Source organism: Rana temporaria, chromosome 3 (assembly GCF_905171775.1).
Source record: "Rana temporaria chromosome 3, aRanTem1.1, whole genome shotgun sequence".
NCBI lineage: Eukaryota > Metazoa > Chordata > Amphibia > Anura > Ranidae > Rana > Rana temporaria.
Window position 1 is genome coordinate 57890048 of NC_053491.1, and position 19152 is coordinate 57909199.

Here is a 19152-nt window from a genome sequence, read left to right on the forward strand (position 1 = left end):
GACTGTAAGTTCTAACGAACAGGGCTCTCTCATCCCTCCTGTATTGAATTGTATTGTAACTGTACTGTTTGCCCCCACGTTGTAAAGCACTGCACTAACTGTTGGCGCTATATAAACCCTGTGTAATATTAATACTTCAACACATAGCCAATATTTAAAGTGGACCCCTAGAAAAATCATCAGCCACCCAGCTGAAATGTAGTAGCTGTTTAAACTGCCTGCTGTGATTGCATAAACAAGCACCCTAAGTAAATCAAACTATCATTCTGCTCTCTACTCCTCTCAAGAAGCTTGAAGTGTTAGCTGGACAACACTGCAGAACAGCTGGAATCGCCTCACTGTGTTGTTCATGTCTGTCTGAATGCAGAATATTATAGGGAGGTGACGTCTGTGCATACTTCTCTGACAACTTTCAGTTCTGCAGATGACTTTACCCACAAGCACACACTAGGGTGTACCCAAGCAGGCGCACTACTGAACTGCAGCTATGTTTATCCATTCACACACACACAGCTGTGTTTCGGGCCTGCCCCCTCTATCTCTTGATTGACTTACAGGCTGTGATTGACAATGGCACCCGCAATGACAATGGTTCTCGCTGCTGCCAAAAGTCAATCAGGAGTGTGAGTCCCCAGATAGGCAAGGCTCTAGTGGACATCGTTGGATCAATTGGGGGCTCACATAAGTATTTGGAGTCCTGGGGGGGTTGGGGGCTTCTGCACACATAAGGTGTTTTACCTTCTATGCAATAAAAGTTAAAGCGTTTGCAATTAAAGTAAGTAAAGTAAATAAAGTGTTTTTACAGGCAAGGTTTATTTTTAAAAATAACAAACATGTTATACTTACCTGCTCTGTGCAATGGTTGTGCGCAGAGGAGCCCTGATCCTTTTTTTTGGGGGGGGGGCTCCTCCTCTTCTGTGTCTGCCCCCATAACAAGCACTTGCTATGAGGGCAGATGTGTGGACTCATTCCAAAACCAGGCTATGTTTGTACATGGATACACACAGCGTGGCTTGGCCCCGCTCCCTTCTCACAGGAGTCAGTGGTTGCAGCTGCTGCCTCCATGTCCTTTGAGGAGAGTGAGAATGGAGAGAGCTGCTGGATCCAAGATCAAGATCAGGTAAGTATTTAGGGGGGCTGGGGGTGAGCTGAACATGACAGGTTGTTTACCTTAATGCAGAGAATGCATTAAGGGAAAAAATCTCCTGCCTTTACCACCATTTTAAGGCTACACTACACTTACTGGCTCCCCCTGGTCTTCTTATCTCACCTTAAGGCATCTTCCTTGCCTAGCGTATAGAAAAGAGGAACAGTGTATGGAAATAGGGGAGTTGACAAGATCTGCATCATGAAATACCATGCGGGAAGAAAACTCTTATCCATGTTTTTATTTTCCTTCTGTAATTAACACTCCATCACGCTTTACCAAATTCTTTTTATACTGAAGGCATGCTTTTTATACCAGTTATCTATGCATCACACCTCCATTACGAATCTGGATTTTAGTCTAATGCAAGTGAACAAACATTTTATTGTTCTGATTTTTAGGTAATTTTTTTTACTTTTTAAATATTTGCATTCATGTATATTGTTTGATTTTTCTTTTTCTTTTTCGAAGTGTTGAAGTTATTCGCCTGGGACATAGTTACTTTATCAACTGGGACCGTAAAATGTATTACTCTAAAAGAGGCACTCCAGCCGAAGCCCGGACCACTACTTTAAATGAGGAATTAGGGCAGATAGAGTATATATTTTCTGACAAAACAGGGACTCTTACTCAGAATATAATGACATTTAATAAATGTTCAATCAATGGAAGATTATATGGTAAGTGAAATATGATTTATAACTTTTTCTTTTGTGTATTGCATTTATTTTAAGTGATTCTAAACCCTTACATATACCCACTAAAGCAGGGATATGCAATTAGCGGACCTCCAGCTGTTGCAAAACTACAAGTCCCATCATGCCTCTGACTCTGGGTGTCATGCTTGAGGCTGTCAGAGTCTTGCTATGCCTCATGGGAATCGTAGTTCTGCAACAGCTGGAGGTCCGCTAATTGCATATCCCTGCACTAAAGTGACAAGCCTCAGGTGATACTCAAAGATGAAACAAATCCTCCCATGTAAGTTATACCTGTTTATCTGCAGCCTTCTTTTTTCTACAGCCTTCTAAAACACACAGATCAAAGGCAAGCAAGTGGTGGGGATCTGATTCCACATACTACACAGCATAGGAGGAGAGCTGAGTGTAATTTAAAGGAGTTGTAAAGGCAAAAGTTGTTTTTAATCTTAATGCATTCTATACATTAGGATAAAAAACCTTTTGTGTGTAGCAGGCCCCCCAGCAACCCCTAATATGAACCCTGAGCCCCTTCTCTTACCAGCAATGTCTAAATGTTAGTGTTAGCGTAACCATAGCCCTTAAGCCTAACCCTACCCCTTAACCCATAAATCTAGCCCCTTACACTAGCCCTTAACCCTAACATAAGACTTTGGACACACAAAGGTTTCAGCACTACTTTAAGCTACTTGAGTGCCAGAGAGTGCAAAGTCACACTACATGAACAGAACTGTTATATTTTTCCATTAGCCAAAAAAATCCTGCAAAAAGCATTAAAAAAGCAACATTTGCATTTTTGGGTACGGGTCCATTGAAATCTATTACACGCAAAACGCAATCTGCTGTGGGGGAAAAAAATCCCTGACCTTTTCCAAAAAATGCTCAAAACACACAGGTGTGAGCTAGATCCATAAGAAGCCACGCTAAATAGACCGCAGTGCATTTATGCAAAACCGACTAAAAAAATTCATACGTGTAGACCAAGTGTTTTGGTGGAAGGCAGTAGAAAACATGTCTGCAAATCTATAGATAAAAAAGAAAGTCTTGATGCAAATACAAAGAGGGGACTTTTGTGAACCTTTTTTTTTATTATTTAGACTCCTTAAATTCAGATCTAAATCAATAAATGAGAACTCCAGTCAAACGACTAACTTCATTATTGATATTCATGTATGGGAACTGTTTCACCTGCCAAAGGATTTTTTATCATTATCCATTAATTTCCTAAAATTTACACAGGTCTTCCAGACAGCACAGTGGGCACATGCACTGAAACTGCTCACTATGTATGAGCAAGAACTTGACAGTTCATCAAAAGAGTGACAAGCTCTCCATCCTTTAGGTCTGCTGCCATCTTGCCATCTTCACTGCACTACTCATACATCTAGAAGATATTTTTATGAAATCCTTTGTATGTAATTTTTACATTTTGGGAAGAATAATGTAATTGTGTAGGTCATGTAAGCACATGATTTGTTATAATTCAACACTGTGCAGTATGCGGTATAATCCAAAAGAAAAGCAGCATTCCAATGAGGTCTTCACAGACAAAACTTTAATCAGCCGACAAGCTTCAGCACATAATACACTGTGCAGTGTATGCTAATCATTTTATTAATGGATATACGTAGACAGTACAGCTGGAATACAAAATTTCCCAATGCATGGGATAATAATAACAGAAAACAGATTTATGTTTTCCGGCGTCACGGGATAATAGTGTACAATATACAGAAACTACTGTATAATGTTTTATATGTCCTTTTCTTGACTTCTTTATTTAATAAATAATTGTATTTATTTTATTTGTTCTGTAGGTCAGGTACGGGATGAACTGGGTCGAAAAATGGAAATTACAGAGGTAACAACTTGTGCAGTTTTTTTGCAGTATTGGTGTCTGTAACATGTACAACTTAAAGGATAAGTTTTATTTAAAAAAAATAAATGCACATTTTTTTCTTTTACAAAAAGTTTATTGTCATAAAAACCAACAGTACAGGTTTACGATAGGGTAATATAGTATACATCATACAAAGCAAATCCGGGCCTGCAAGCCCTAACCAACATAAAGGAAGCAGGAGCCGAGCTCTTATGCTATACTCAAATATAAGATAAAAAAATAAACGAGTCCTTAGAACCATACGGTCTAGAACCCCGGCTATGCCCGACTATCTGTAAACCTGTAGAACAATATATAATACACAATAGAAGAACCTAAAGGTTAGCATCCTCTAGAAAGAGTAGAGAGGATTTACTGCCAAGAGAATAGAGACTATGGGAGAATGGAAAAAGAAGAAGAATGGAGCAGAGCGAGAAGAGGGGTAGAAGGCGAAGAGGGAACGACAGAGGAAGGGGCTGTGAGGTCCTAGGGGTGCGCGCAAGAGGAGTCCTATATTGACAGTAATGCAGTGTCAAACCGAGAAGGGTGGTGGTATGTAATCCAAGGCTGCCAAACCCTAAGGAATTTGTCATGCATATCAGAAAGGAATGCCGTCAGTTTCTCATTAACCATAACGTCATTCAGGCGGTTTTTGACTGCCTCAAAGCTAAGTGCGGGGGTTTTCCATGCTCTCCCGATTGTCAACCTCGTTGCAGTAAAGAGATGCTGGGCTAGTTGCCTCTGGAGGCAATAATTCCACAATAGGCTTACCAAGGAGTGCTACCCTAATCCACAGTCTGCACGCCCGCGGGCATGACCACCATATGTGTGCCATGGAGCCCTCCTGGGAGCACCCCCTAAAACAGAGTGGAGAATAATTTGGATTAAAGCGAGCCAATCTCACCGGTGTGTAGTACCACCTGTAAAGAACCTTATAGGCGTTTTCCAAGATCCACGCGTTAAAATGCAAATTTTTTTGCAGGTAAAAAAAATTGCATTTATTTATTTTGAGCCTGTAAAGCATTGCACCAGCGATCAGCAGATTTCTGGCGCCATGCAAGTCTCCTGCAGCTCTGTCAGTGTATCCATGTGCCCGTACATTGCGCATGGGCAAGCAGATACACTGAAAGAAAGAAAAAAATGAGAATTACAAGCCGCAAAGGATGTCAGGACTTGTAGTTCATTCACACACAAAGCTGTGTGTATGAATGACACAGCCATGTGGGTGGAGCCCCGCATGGTTGTGCTGATTTAAAAAATTGACGACTAGTACAGGGAACTAGCACAGGGATGGGGAGGGGGGGTAGTGGCCAGCGGCTGCAGCATTGTGAAAGTGTTACATGTTCCACCCTAAAAACGGATGGGCCATGTTGGCCATTTGTAATATCTTTACCCACTCAAAAGTAATATTTAGGATGAATTCCTGGCCAAAAAAAAAGATTTAGAACAGGCAGCACTTGTGGATTGGTGTTATGTATTTGAAGAAATATTCCCATCTTATATGCTTATAACTACCTTTAAGTATATAGAGTTATTAACAGAAAACTTAAAGTGGAACTAAAGCCGTAAAAATACACTTCGTTGCCTGTTCGCTATCCCCTGTAGAATATACACTGAGCTGCACATGCACAGCCTAGTTTACATTCTGGCACACTGCAATCACTCCTATGTTGCTAGAAATGGATTAATGATCAATTCAGCCAATTCAGCCATGGATCAATTCAGCCATAACTGATGAGATTCTGATAGCTACTTGAAGTGTTAGGCCTTGTACACACGATCGGACAAAACCGATAAAAACGGACTGAAGTTCAGTTTCATCGGTCCAAACTGACCGTGTGTGGGCCCCATCGGTCAGTTGTCCTTCGGTCCAAAAAAAGAGAACTTGCTTTAAAATTGAACCGATGGACGCCTAACCGATAGGTCAAAACCGGACGTTAGTACGCACGACCATCGGTTCAAAATCCACGCATGCTCAGACTAAATGAGGGGACGGGAGCACTCGTTCTTGTAAAACTAGCGTTCGTTTTGGAGATAGCACATTCATCACGCTGTAACAGACGCGAATCGTCTTTTACTAACACAAAATCAGCTAAAGCAGCCCCAAGGGTGGCGCCATTGGATTTGAACTTCACCTTTATAGTGCAATCGTACGTGGTTTATGTGTCCGCATTCTGACACGATCGGTTTTTAAACTGATGGTGTGTAGGCACATCAGACCATCAGTCAGCTTCATCGGTTAACCGATGAAAACGGTCCTTCGGACCGTTCTCGTCGGATGGACTGATCGTGTCAACGCGGCCTTAGACCACCTAAATCCTATCCAATTTCAGCTATTTTTTTAATATGAGGGAGAATGCAATAGGTATAAGCCAGGAAGAATGCAACATGGAACAAAAGTAGCTTATCACTCGAAGAGTTAAAGATGCTAGCACCAGATTAATCGTATAAAGTAAAGGAGAAATGTGGGATTGAAAAAAAAGCAAACATATATACTTGAAGGGGTTGTAAAGGTTTGTGTTTTTTCACCTTAATGCATTAAGGTGAAAAAACACCTGGCAATCACCGGCCCCCCAGCCCCCAGTTTACCTGAGCCCGTTCGTCTCCTTGACATGTCCCCTCTGTCCTCCTCTCCACGGAGTCCCGGCTTTGATTGGATAAATTGATAGCAGCGCAGCCATTGGCTCCCGCTGCTGTCAATCAAATCCAATGACGCAGGGCTGAGTGTATGACTCAAGAGCACGCCCGCAAGGTAACCCCCTTGGGAGAGCGTTTCTCCAAGGAGATTATCTAATGCGGGGAGGAGCCGCTGAGGGACCCCAGAAGAGGATGTTCAGGGCCACTCTGTGCAAAACGAGCTGCACAGTGGAGGTAAGTATAACATGCTTGTTATTTTAAATAAATAAAAAAGGAACCTTTTATCACTTTAAATGCATGCTGCAGCATTTGTCCAATGCTGCAAGCTCTTCCCCCTCTAAGCCCAAGAACTAATCGATCATGTGATCCCTAATTGCTCTGAGCAGATAGCAGTGACTGTCAGTCATCACTCGCATTGCGTAAAGCTTGTCACCCAAAAAAAGCTCCTGCTCGTTCTTGGGCGACAAACTTTGCTTGATGCAATATTGCTGCGATTTTAGCACAATTTATCCCACGACAATCGTGGCAAGACCGCACTTCGTTTTAGGTGCCATTGAAAATTAATGGCACGTGAACACACGTGTTGCATTTTTCCAGCATTGCAGTGCAATTTGGAATCGCAGCGATTCTGCCTACAATCCCAAATCACTAGATGTGAACAGGGTCTTAGCCGACTGCTGATCAGGAATTTGGGTGGACATTTGCTCACTGCTGGCTGACTCTGGGTCAAGGAGTGCACAAGCAAGGGAACACATGAGGAGTATGTCCAAATAAGCTTTTTAAAGTGTATGCAATACATTTTTTGTAAAATCAGAAGTGACCCTCTAGGGTTAGAATTTAGCCTACCTACTGCACTCCATGGATGGTGCAATTTTTATACTAATTAGTATAGTATTTTCTTATGTATAAGTTTTCTATGTAAATATTACAGATGGTGATTTCCTGTTTAAATAATTCATTTATTTGTGTATGTTTTTCCTTGTTTTTTTCCAGAAAACACCACCAGTGGACTTCTCATTTAATACACTTGCAGATAGCAAGTTTCAGTTTTATGATCACAGCTTAATTGAGTCTATAAAGCTGGAGGAGCCCCATGTGCAGGAGTTTTTCAGATTGTTGTCTCTCTGTCATACCGTCATGTCTGAAGAAAAAATTGAAGGTTTGTATGGAACTAAGCATACCAGCATGTACATTTAATTTGCTACACAAGTGAGGGATCATTACATGGGACAGGAACTAATACTGGGATATCACTTGTTTTTAGCCCAGTCATAATTGCAGTGCTTTGCCCTTTTCAACATTTAAGTCATATATGCAGCACAGCCAAAGCTGTTGGCTTTTATATATTTGTAGACTCTTATAAATGTTTAAAGATCCTAGAGTTCGGTCTCAACATTTTCTTGACACATTCTGTAATGCCCTGTTATCTACAAGGCCTTTTCTCATGATTTCTTTATCCAGTTGTACTGCCCCTCGATTGTATGAATGTTTTTAGCCACCAAATTCATCATATGTATGCACGTTGAACATGTTTGCCAATTAATTGTTTGGTCATCCAGTGTACTGGGTGACTGCTGGCTTGTAAATTAAAAATATCTTGCAAGGACTGTATACTACATCGCTTTGTGTCACCTGGAAACACAGAAATTATACTTTTAATCCCAAATTCTTTAATTTTGAGAAATCAGTTACAATTATTATTCCCCCGCCCCCCTATCCCCTGCTCCCCCTCTTCTTCTCTGTGCTAGACATTTCCTTTCTTCATTTGCACCTTTGCCACCTTCTTCCTGTATCCAACAATCCTTTAGGTCACCTAAGCTGATAATCTACACACTAGAGCAGTGGCTCTCAACCTGGGGGTCGGGACCCCCTTGGGGGTCGAATGATGATTTGCCAGGGGTCACTAAATCCTGGTCTGTTTCTGAAGACCGTAGCGCTTTCCCAGCATTTTTCTTGGCCGCCCAGCTGGGCTGTTCCTGGAGCCCGCGGGCACCCACTCAGCCTCTTTGCAGCCGCCTGTTCAGTTCACGCCATGCCTGGGGGGCAGAGACCAGAAGTCAGCTGACTGGTGAGGAACGTGAAGTGGGAGGGGCTGAAAGAGACCTTATCTCCTGATTTCAGCATAGGTGTCACTGCTGCGAGACACTACTGTAGTACGGGTTCCACGTTACGAAAATAATTTTACTGTTAGGCCCCGTACACACGGTCAGACAAAACCGATGAGAATGGACCGAGGTTCAGTTTCATCGGTCCAAACCGACAGAGTGTATAGCCCATCGGTCTGTTTTCCTTCGGTCCAAAATTTTAAAACATACTTCAAAACTGAACCGATGGACCGCTGCCCGATCGGTCCAAACCGATGGTTAGTACAGAAAAGCATCGGTTCAAAACCCGCGCATGCTCAGAATCAAGTCGATGCATGCTTGGAAGCATTGAACTTCGTTTTATTCAGCACGTCATGTGTTTGACGTCACCGCGTTCTGACCCGATCGGTTTTTGGAACGATGGTGTGTACGCACATCAGACCATCAGGCCACTTCAGCGGTGAACCGATGAAAACGGTCCGTCGGACCATTCTCATCGGTTTGAAACGACCGTGTGTACGGGGCCTTAGGGGTCCCCACAATTTGTGAAATGTCATCAAGGGGTCACGACACTAGAAAGGTTGAGAACCACTGCACTAGAGCATGGGTGCTTAACCTGTGGCCCTCCAGCTGTTACGGAACTACAACTCCTATCATGCCTCTGCCTTTTGGGAGACATACTTGTAAATATCAGCCTTGCAATGCGTCATGGGACTTGTAGTTCTGCAACAGCTGGAGGGCCACAGGTTGAGCACCCATGCACTAGAGTCTACCTGTGTTTAAATGTCCCCTCACACAATAACCCATGAACATCCACCCTAGGTCTATACTTACTTTTCCAGTTATAAATAACTTATGCATAAAACGAGCATTGCCTGCTTTAAGCATAACGCTGCTATCCAGTATATTGGGGGCGTCAAATATCAGGATATTGACTGAGCAGATGGATCTGCTCAGTCAACTAAAGCTCATAATTTTTTGGTTGTCTTGCAGGAGAATTTGACGTGTCAGTTGGTGGATGCCCCAAGTAGAAACAAAGCTCTGTTTGATCTAGTAATTACAAACAATGTAAAGCTGATTGCAGACATGGAAGTAAGGGATAACTTAGGAAATAGTGATAACAGGGTAATCACGTTCACCATAAAACTGCACTTTATACTTCAAGACATTAAATAGGAGGAAATTCTAGACACAAAAACCATGGAGGAAAAGTGGGAGTGCTTTAAGAATATATTATTTATGGGTATCAGCCAGTGAATTCCTACAGTTGTAAACACACACAAAGTGAATCCTAAATGTTACAGCGCCCCCTGTGTTTAACTCCCAAACTGCAACTGTCATTTTCACAATAAAGAATGCAATTTAAATGCATTTTTTGCTGTGAAAATGACAATGGTCCCAAAAGTGTCCGCCATAATGTCGCAGTCACGAAAAAAATCGCTGATCGCCGCCATTAGTAGTGAAAAAAATAAAAAAATAAAAATGCAATAAAACTATCCCCTATTTTGTAAACGCTATAAAAATAGGTAGAAGAATACGTATCAGCCTAAACTGAGGAAAACATTTTTATATATGTTTTTGGCAAAAAGTAAAAAATATTGCATTTTATTGCATTTTTTCAAAATAGTTGCTCTATTTTTGTTTATAGCGCAAAAAATAAAAACCGCAGAGGTGATCAAATACCACCAAAAGAAAGCTCTATTTGTGGGGAAAAAAGGACGCCAATTTTGTTTGGGAGCCACGTCGCACGACCGCGCAATTGTCTTCTAAAGCGACGCAGTGCCGAATTGCAAAACCTGGCCTGGGCATTAAGCTGCCTAAAGGTCCGGGGCTTAAGTGGTTAAAAAATATAGAGCCAAAGGGTTACTATTAGAATTCCAACATTACAAGGAATGCAATAAGAAATGTTAGAGCACAATCAGGGCATCAAAAATAGGCCACGATATACACGTAACGGAGGAGAGTAAAAAGAATCCCAAAATGATTGGGATAGGGTATGATAGACCATATGATATTGTTGAACAGAGCACAGAATGTTTTTGTATGGCTAACAGATGCCAGTGTTCAAAATAGACTGGAAAAACTTAATGTGAATAAATCACTAGGACCAGATGGCTTACACCCATGAGTTCTCAAAGAACCATGCCATGTCATTTCTAGACCATTATTACTAATCTATAGGGAGAGCTTACTGACTAGCGAAAAGTTATAAGTTATATTCCAAAAAGGCCTTGGATATATACTAGGAAAGTACAGACCAGTTAGTCTAACATCAATAGTATGTAAAATATTGGAGGGGATGATGAGGGAAAATATCCAAGAATTTGTTGGTGGAAATAGTATTTTTACTGGTGGAATTCAGTAGTAACCAGCATGGATTTATGAAAGATAATTTTTGCCAGACCAGCCTTTTAACATTCTATGCGAAGGTAAGCTATAATCTGGATAGAGGAAGGCCAGTGGATGTGGTGTATCTGGACTTTGCCAAAGCATTAATTTACAAATTGAGATCAGTTGGCATTGATGATAGTGTGTGTTTCTGGACTGAAAACTAGTTACAGGGACACGGCCAAAGGGTGGTGATAAATGGCGTATCTTCTAAATGGACTGGAGTTGTAAGTGGGGGTACCCCAAGGCTCTGTCCTGGGACCAGTTCTGTTTAACTTGTACATAAATGATATAAAAGTTGAAATAAATAGTTTAATCTCAGTTTTTGCTGATGATACAAAGCTAAGCAGGAAAATAACCTTACAACAGGATATAGCAACCATACAGAAAGACCTCAATAAAATAGAAGGATGGGCAACTACATGGAAAATGAGTTTTAATGAGGTCTATAGATAAATGTAAAGTAATGCACGTGGGGACTAAACATATGAATGCAGAATACACCCTAGGAGAACCTCTAGGGGAATCAGGGATGAAAAAGATCTGGGGGGCCTAGTAGACCAAAGGCAGTGGCATGCGGTAGCATGCAATGTCAAGCTTTAGCTAGCAAAGTGTTACCGTGCAGTAAGAAGGGTATCTACACGAGACAAAACTATAATCCTACCACTTTACAAGACACTGGCTCGGCTGCATCTTGCGTATGCCATCTAGTTCTGGCCACCAGTCCTCAGGAAGGATGTACTAGAACTGAAGAGAGCCCGCAGAAGGGCAACAAAACTGATAAGGGGACTATAGGATCTCAGTTATGACAAACAACTTCATACATTAAGCTTATTCTCCCTGAAGAAGAGATGCTTACGAAGAGATATGGAGTCAAGCTGGGTAACATTGCAGAGCCTGCAGCGGAGTCCCCTTACCTTCTCCTGGCAATCTAGTGATGATGTTCTACTGCTGTGATTGCCAGCAAGATCACCGGCGCTCTCGCCGACCATCATCTGACTTCCTGGTTCCATTCCCTGCGAGCAGCAGCGGTGCATGGGAGCGGAACTGGGCTGGATAATTTAAAATTGAAAAAGTGAAACACACACATAAAAGGAGGTGATACATTGTAATCTGAGGATTACACTGTATCATCTCAGATCTTACACCATCACTGTACAGTGCCCCTTGCCTGACATTTTACTGTCATTTGTGCCCATAAAAAATATTTAGAACATGGCGTCAACTTTACTACAAAGGCGCTTTTGGACCAGTTGAGTGACAGCGACAGCAACATGGCGTTGCTCGCAGAACTGAGCGAGAGTGAGTCGTGGGGAGATTTGTCGTCTGACACTGATCTAGCAAGTGACAACTGGCGATGTGCGCACTTTGTGCGCTATAGACTGCGATACGGATCAGGTAGCGCCCCCGAGATTCCCGTTCACTGGATTACCTATGATGAAGGTAGATGTCGAGTGTGACAACCCTCTGGCAGACCTGCTATTATTCCTCACTGAGGAGGTAACTGAAAAAATTGTCACAGAGACAAATCGCTACCATGATCAGCAATCAGCTACGCTGCATGCCAGGTTTTCCAGAAGCAGAAAGTGGGAACCGGTGACTAAAGAGGACATCTGGCAGTTTCTCAGACTCAACATTCTTCAGGGGGTGGTGGGGAAAACACTCCAGAAATGGTACTGGACCACCAATATGTTACTGGCCACTCCGTTTTTTGCACCGTGATGTCAGAATACTGGTTTTCTCTCATCATGTAGTATTTCCACTTCACGAACAATAAAGAATTTGATGAGGCCACTCATCCTGCGCCAAAACTAAAAAAAAATCTGAGAGGTATGCCAAATGATTGTGACTAATTTCCAGCAGGCCTATGTGCCAGAAAGGAATGTCAGCGTGGATGAAAGTTTGATGGCCTACAAGGGACTCCTAAGCTGGATACAGTTTTGCATCCAAAAGAGCGCGGTTTGGCATCAAATTCTACATGCTCTTCGAGTCATCCACCGGATACATCTGGAATTTGGTAATTTACACCGGTAAAGGCACAAAGTTCAACCCCAGGTTCATCAGCTATGGGATGGCCACATCATCTGTCCTTACACTGCTGGAGCCTTTGTTGAACCAAGGATATTGTGTGACCACAGACTATTTCTACACGTCTCCGGAACTGTATGAGGTTTTGCTACAAAACAAGACTGATGCGTATGGTACCGTTAGGCCTAACCGACTTGACATGCCATCTATGTTTGCCAAGAAAAAACTCAAAACTGGAGAAATGGTTGCCTTTCTCAGAAGGGTAAGATAATGGCAATGCGATGGTGAGACAAGAAGGACGTGTGTCTCATGAGGACTGTGCACAATACCTCCACTGCCATGGTCCACACAAAGGGTGGGAAAGATGTGCTGAAGCCGCAAGTCGTGATCGACTATAATAACACAATGGGAGGTGTCGACAGAGCCTATCGGGCAATGACATTTTACCTGGCTATGCGCAAACAGCAAAAAAAATTATAAGGTTTTCAGGCATCTTCTAGAACAATGCCTTTGGAATGCATATATCCTGTATAGAGCAAAGAGTGACATGCCTCTTGTTCATTCTGACTTTATCTGGAAAGTGGCTGAGCAGATTTTTGTCAACCACCAGACGCCATCAGTAGCTGTGAACGGACCCGGACGACATGCTGTTGACGTTGTCAACCCAGAACGCCTGACTGGTCATCACTTTATGGACTACATATCGCCAACCGCAAAAAAGGCAGCACCTACCAGGATGTGCGTGGTTTGCTGTTCAAAGAGAGATGGCAATGGAAAGAAAGTCCGAAAATAAACTAGGTGCCATTGTCCTGATTGTGACGTCGGACTTTGTCCAGTTCCATGCTTCGAAATTTATCAAACTCAGGATGTTTATTGAATTTTCTTTGTTTGACAAATTTCATTATTTTTTATTACATTATTTAATAAATATATATTATTTATTAGATTATAATTCATGATTTTGTGTTTCAAATTTATCACATCTGGGATGTCTACTAGAATCTTGTTTGGTCAGGTTTAAGTAAGTAATTACTAAGAATTGCAGGCCTTTCCATGCAAAAAATTGTACCGCTTTTGGTACAAAATTTCAGACATAATGATACCGCCAGGGAGGTTAAGACACAGGGCCATTCGGTGAAGTTGGATGAGAAGCAGTTTAATCACAATCTGCATAGGGGATTGTTTACTGTTAGAGCAGTAAGGATGTGCAACTCCCTTTCACAATTGGTGGTGTCAGCGGAGAGTTTTGATAAGTTCAAAAAGCTCTTAGTGCATCTTAGTGAATGCAGTATACAGGGATATGGGAATTATCAGAGACATAAATATATACACACTCATAGAGCCACACAGGTTGAACTGGTGGAATAATTTCAAAAGGGACAAAGGAATGGGGATTTTCACGGTGCCAAAGTGACTAGATATCATAATATGAACACATTTTTATTACATTTGATTTGAACAGTTTTACAAATATTTAATCACATAAGGATAAAAGTGGAGCATGTTACAATTAATTGGATAACGGGTCAAGTCTTCCCTACTAGTTTCGCCAGTACTTTGGTGTCATTGGATCATTGGTGTCATTGGGTCAACTCGTAGGCTAACATTTTGAGTAGCAGCAGCAGCAGCAAAGAACGATCATTGTGCTACACTGGACAATCTGAAACTGAGCCTTCTGGTGTAGTGAAAAACTATCGTCAAGCATGTGCATGCACATAATTTCTTGTTTACATCAAGCTGATCTTTTCTATACACACGAGTCTAAAAAAGTGAAAGGATTAGGTTTCTATTAAAAAGGGTTAAATAAAAGTAATGGAAACCATTCTACTTCTATTATGGAACATGTTTCAGTGGATGAAATAATCATTTGATGGTACAAAAGTTTTACAAATATAAACATATAAGTACATAGTTTGCAAGGCTGAGTAAAAACACCAGTCCTTCCAGTTCAACCTGTGTGTGTATGTATGTGTCTACGTCATTACCATTTCCCCCATCCCTGTATAATGCATTCACTAAGAAACGCATCCAAATTTTTTTTCAATTATCGACACTCCTTGCTGACATCACAAATTGTGGGAGGGATTTCCACATCTTTATTACTCTAACAGTAAAGAACCCTTTACGCGGTTTAAGGTTACATCGCTTCTTGTCAAACTTTATTTAGCAACTGAGTGTCTGTCTTCTTACTGCACTGGTAGATCCTTGGATTTAAGTGGTTACACCAGGATCATGGCTGCAGCCATGATCCTGGTATCAACATTTTATTTAGGTGATGCTCTTTTCTGCAAAGGTGAGCTAAGTGTCTGTTCAACCCCCAAATCATTTTTATAGGAGGTAGAAATGGGTCCTGCCCCCTCCTTTCCCGGGGGAAGCCCGGGACCGATGTGGGTGGTTGGTCCAGCTTACCATAGAGAAGGAGGAACCATGCGAATTTAGTCACTTCTATTGTTTACTGATCTTGGTTTGATCAACTGCTTTGGAGTCTATCCAACCCCAGATCTCTCCATAAAAGAGTACCTGTCACTGCCCATGCTATCATAAAGGATGCTGTTCATTCCTTGTGATAGCAATAAAGTTTAATTAAAAAAAATGAAACAGTGTAAAATAAATAAATACATAAAACAAAAAAAAAGAATTTGCACTGACCCCCTCCCCCCGTTTCATCCCACCCACATTGCTCACGCGCAAATGGGAACTCACACATAGGTTTGGCATGCATAGATACATAGATAAATGGCAAACACGCCACATGTGAGGTTTTGCTGTAAACAGAGTGAGAGCAAAAATTCTAGTGCCAGTCCTTCTCTTTAAGTTTTAACTGGTAACCTGTTAAGGCTTTTAAACTGTCATCTTTCGGTTCCAGCACATCCTCCCTGAGGACTTGTGAAAAGAACAGGATGGCTCAACCAGTGTTTTGTAAAGTAGTAGATTTATAGTCTTATCTCTTGAGTAAATACCCTTTTTAATGCATGCTAATCGTCTGCTAGCCTTTCTTACTGCAGCTCGACATTGCATACTATTGCTGAGCCTTTGATCTACTAGGACCCCTAAAGTCTTTTCCATCCTCAATTCCCCCAGAGGTTTTCACAACCAGCACATACCTTGCATTCATATTTTTAGCCCCCAATACTTTACATTTTTCAATATTAAACCTCAATAGCATGTAGTTGCCCATCCCTTTATTTTATTTAGAAATTATTGTAAAGTTGCTATATTTTATTGTGAAGTTTTTCCTCTGCTTAGCTTTGTATCATCAGTAATTACTGAACTATTTACAGTATACCAACCTCAATATCATTTAAGAAGTATAGCCAAAGCTCGTTTGGCTGTACTTCTCCTATGGATCACAGGAGTGAAATTCATTTTGCACTACTGTGACCCGTTTTCAGCAGAGAGCGGGCTGAAGTCAGCTCTCTGCTGACATCACAGAAATCAGTCCAGGCACTCCATCATCCCGATAATGGGAGTCTGGATCCACCAGGTGTCTGGACCGACACCCGTCTCAGCCTCTATGTGGGCCGCTGAGAGCCTGAGACAGACGCTCCCCTCCACAGCTCAGCGCTCCAGTGAGTGAGAAGGAGCAGAGCGGAGAGCTGCTGATTGAAAGTCATAACCGAGCCATCGGTGGTGTTCGATCTCTCGGTTCTCAGTGCTGAGGCGCCGGGGGACAGGTGCAGCATCGAACCAATGCTGCATCCACCTAGGTAAGTATGAAACTGGAAAAAAAGAATTCCTTTACTTCTCTTTTAAACAGAATTGGTCCAAGGATAGAGTCTTAGGTTAATCCACTTATGACTCCAGACCATATAAAAGATACTCTATATATCGCCAAAGGATACACATTTACATAATAATGTTGTTTAGTGATTCTTTATGCAACATGCAACAATCTCTGCTTGAGTTTACTACAGCACCAGGTTTTTCCATAGTCTGCTAACCTCCATTCCAGGAACCAGGTGGAAATCCTCAGTTTTATACTATCCTAACAAATCTAGGTAACCTGAGATTTCAGTTAAATAACAGAAAAAATAAATATAAATATAAATAGGAATAGGAATTAATCTCATTGTGGTAAAAAGTATTGCCTAATGAACGATGTATTTTAGTTGAAGGAGTTAACCTAAATGTTGAATTTCATCTGCTGGTGACTTCTCGAAGGAGTTGCACATTATAGAAGACTTATTGAAAGAAGCACTCCCAGTATTTATAATTTTGTTACGTTGTGGGTTTTAGATCGGACACGTGTTTGCAATACTGGAATTTTCAGGATTGCTATGACTCAGACCTGATTCCAGAAGAATTGCTCATGGTGTATATGTTTACAGATGGGTCCCACACATCTTCCTCCTGACCTTTCTCACTGGAATTTATGTGACCAAAAAAGGATGTTTTCCATTTTTTTTGATTAACCGCTTTTTTATTTTCTCTTTACTTTATTATTATTATAATACAGTAGGTAATTGGACATAAAATCAGGCTTGCACTGCTATTGTAGTTAAGTGAAATTCGATATATATTCTATTTATTTTGAAGATAATGTATGCAAAAATAAAATTCATTTTAAATTGTTTATTCATTTCAAATGTATATTCGAAAGTGTTTCTAAAGCCTTAATGTTTTTCACCTTAATGCATTCTTTGTATGAAGGTAAAACCCTTTTGTGCAGATGTTTCCCCCCCACACACCCCTTATACTTACCTGAGCCTGAACTCCATTCAGCACCGTGTCCGAGAGCAGCGGCTCTGTTTGCTATCTGCCTTTTCATGGGACAGTTTGATAACAGTGAGAGCCAATGGCTGTCAGTCAAATTCTGTAATGAGCAGGCGGGGGCTTGGGCATGCCGCACTGTCTGTAAACACAGACAGCACAGCATTGGGATCAAGCCCGTATGGGTACCCCCAAATGAAGCGGCTTCCTCTTGGGGCATTTGCAGAAGAGGAGGAGCCAGGAGCGCTGGTGGGGGCCCGAGAAGAGGAGGATCTAGGCTGCTCTGTGCAAAATACAGAGCAGGTAAGTCTATTATTTTAATAAAATAAAAAAACACAAACGTTTACAATTACTTAAACACTGCAGATGCCATATTTCCTTTTATTGTCTGAGAAAATCTTTGATGCTTCTAAAATCATCCTAAACAGTAATTAAATGTTAAATTAGCCTAAAACCATTATAACCTAAATATTACAAAATTACTATATAAAAATGGCAATTTTTTTTCATTTTTTATATATATTACAGTATTTATCTGACAAATTCATATTAATGCCGTATTTATCTTACCCAGAATCATTTGCTATGCTCTTTTTCCTGAAATTACATAGGGAAACTGAATTACCAAGTGCAATCACCGGATGAAGGTGCATTAGTTACCGCTGCTCGAAACTTTGGTTTCATATTCAAGTCCCGAACGCCTGAGACCGTTACTGTGCAAGAAATGGGGAGAATTGTAACATATCAACTCTTAGCAATATTAGATTTTAACAATGTCAGGAAAAGAATGTCTGTCATAGGTAAGGTTTTTTTTATTTGCACATTTTTTTTTTTTTTTTCATAATGTGCCTTCCTGTTCCTTCTTGTTAGTCTTCTCTCTGTCTGGAAATAGTTCAAGTCTTTGCTAAAGCTACATAGGCTTGAACCAAATTTGAAGAGATGTGTCTATGGGAGATCATTCAGTGCTCACACAAAATCATCAGTACCATCCAGAGAAGCCACCGTGTTACCATGCTTTGTGCGAATATGTGGTTTATTTGGTAGCGGAGGTGTTGTATAATTATTTTATTTTAATTTTGTTAATGGGGTAACTGGATCAAGTTAGAGCAGATTTGATAATAGTATCCATTTGTCATTGTGGTAGACCTGCAACTACAAGAAGAGGTAGGGCACCAGTGCATGGTTTCCAATTGTCATCAGTACAATCCCTAAATCTGTATGGGAAATGCTTATGATGTCGGAAAAATGCCATCATCATTTGCACTTTTTCAGCGATTCATCACATTCAGGCCAGCCATATAAGCCATGTGTTATGTCATTGATCTGTGTTGGATCTGCTGACCCCAACCTCGCCTCACACACCAGATTATATGACCTTCTGGATTAAATAAATTCCAAATTGGCTTATATTCCTTAGGATTAACAAGATTTATGCCCCATACACATGATCGGAATTTCCGTCAGGATAAACTCTGACTGATTTTTCTGATGGAATCCCGTTTAAGCTGTCTTGCATACACACTGTCACACCAAATTTCGACCGTCCAAAACCCGGTGAAAAATGAAGTTCAATGCTTCCGAGCA

At 41.2% G+C, this 19152-nt stretch overlaps 1 protein-coding gene across 1 annotated transcript in view; it reads left to right on the forward strand.

Annotated features, from left to right (window-relative positions):
• Positions 1-19152, forward strand: part of ATP8B4 (ATPase phospholipid transporting 8B4 (putative)) — a 381682-nt gene that overhangs the window by 281406 nt on the left and 81124 nt on the right. Inside the window, 4 exon segments of the mRNA XM_040342626.1 lie at positions 1619-1827; positions 3660-3703; positions 7352-7517; positions 18180-18368. Coding sequence (XP_040198560.1) covers positions 1619-1827; positions 3660-3703; positions 7352-7517; positions 18180-18368 — 608 coding nt within the window.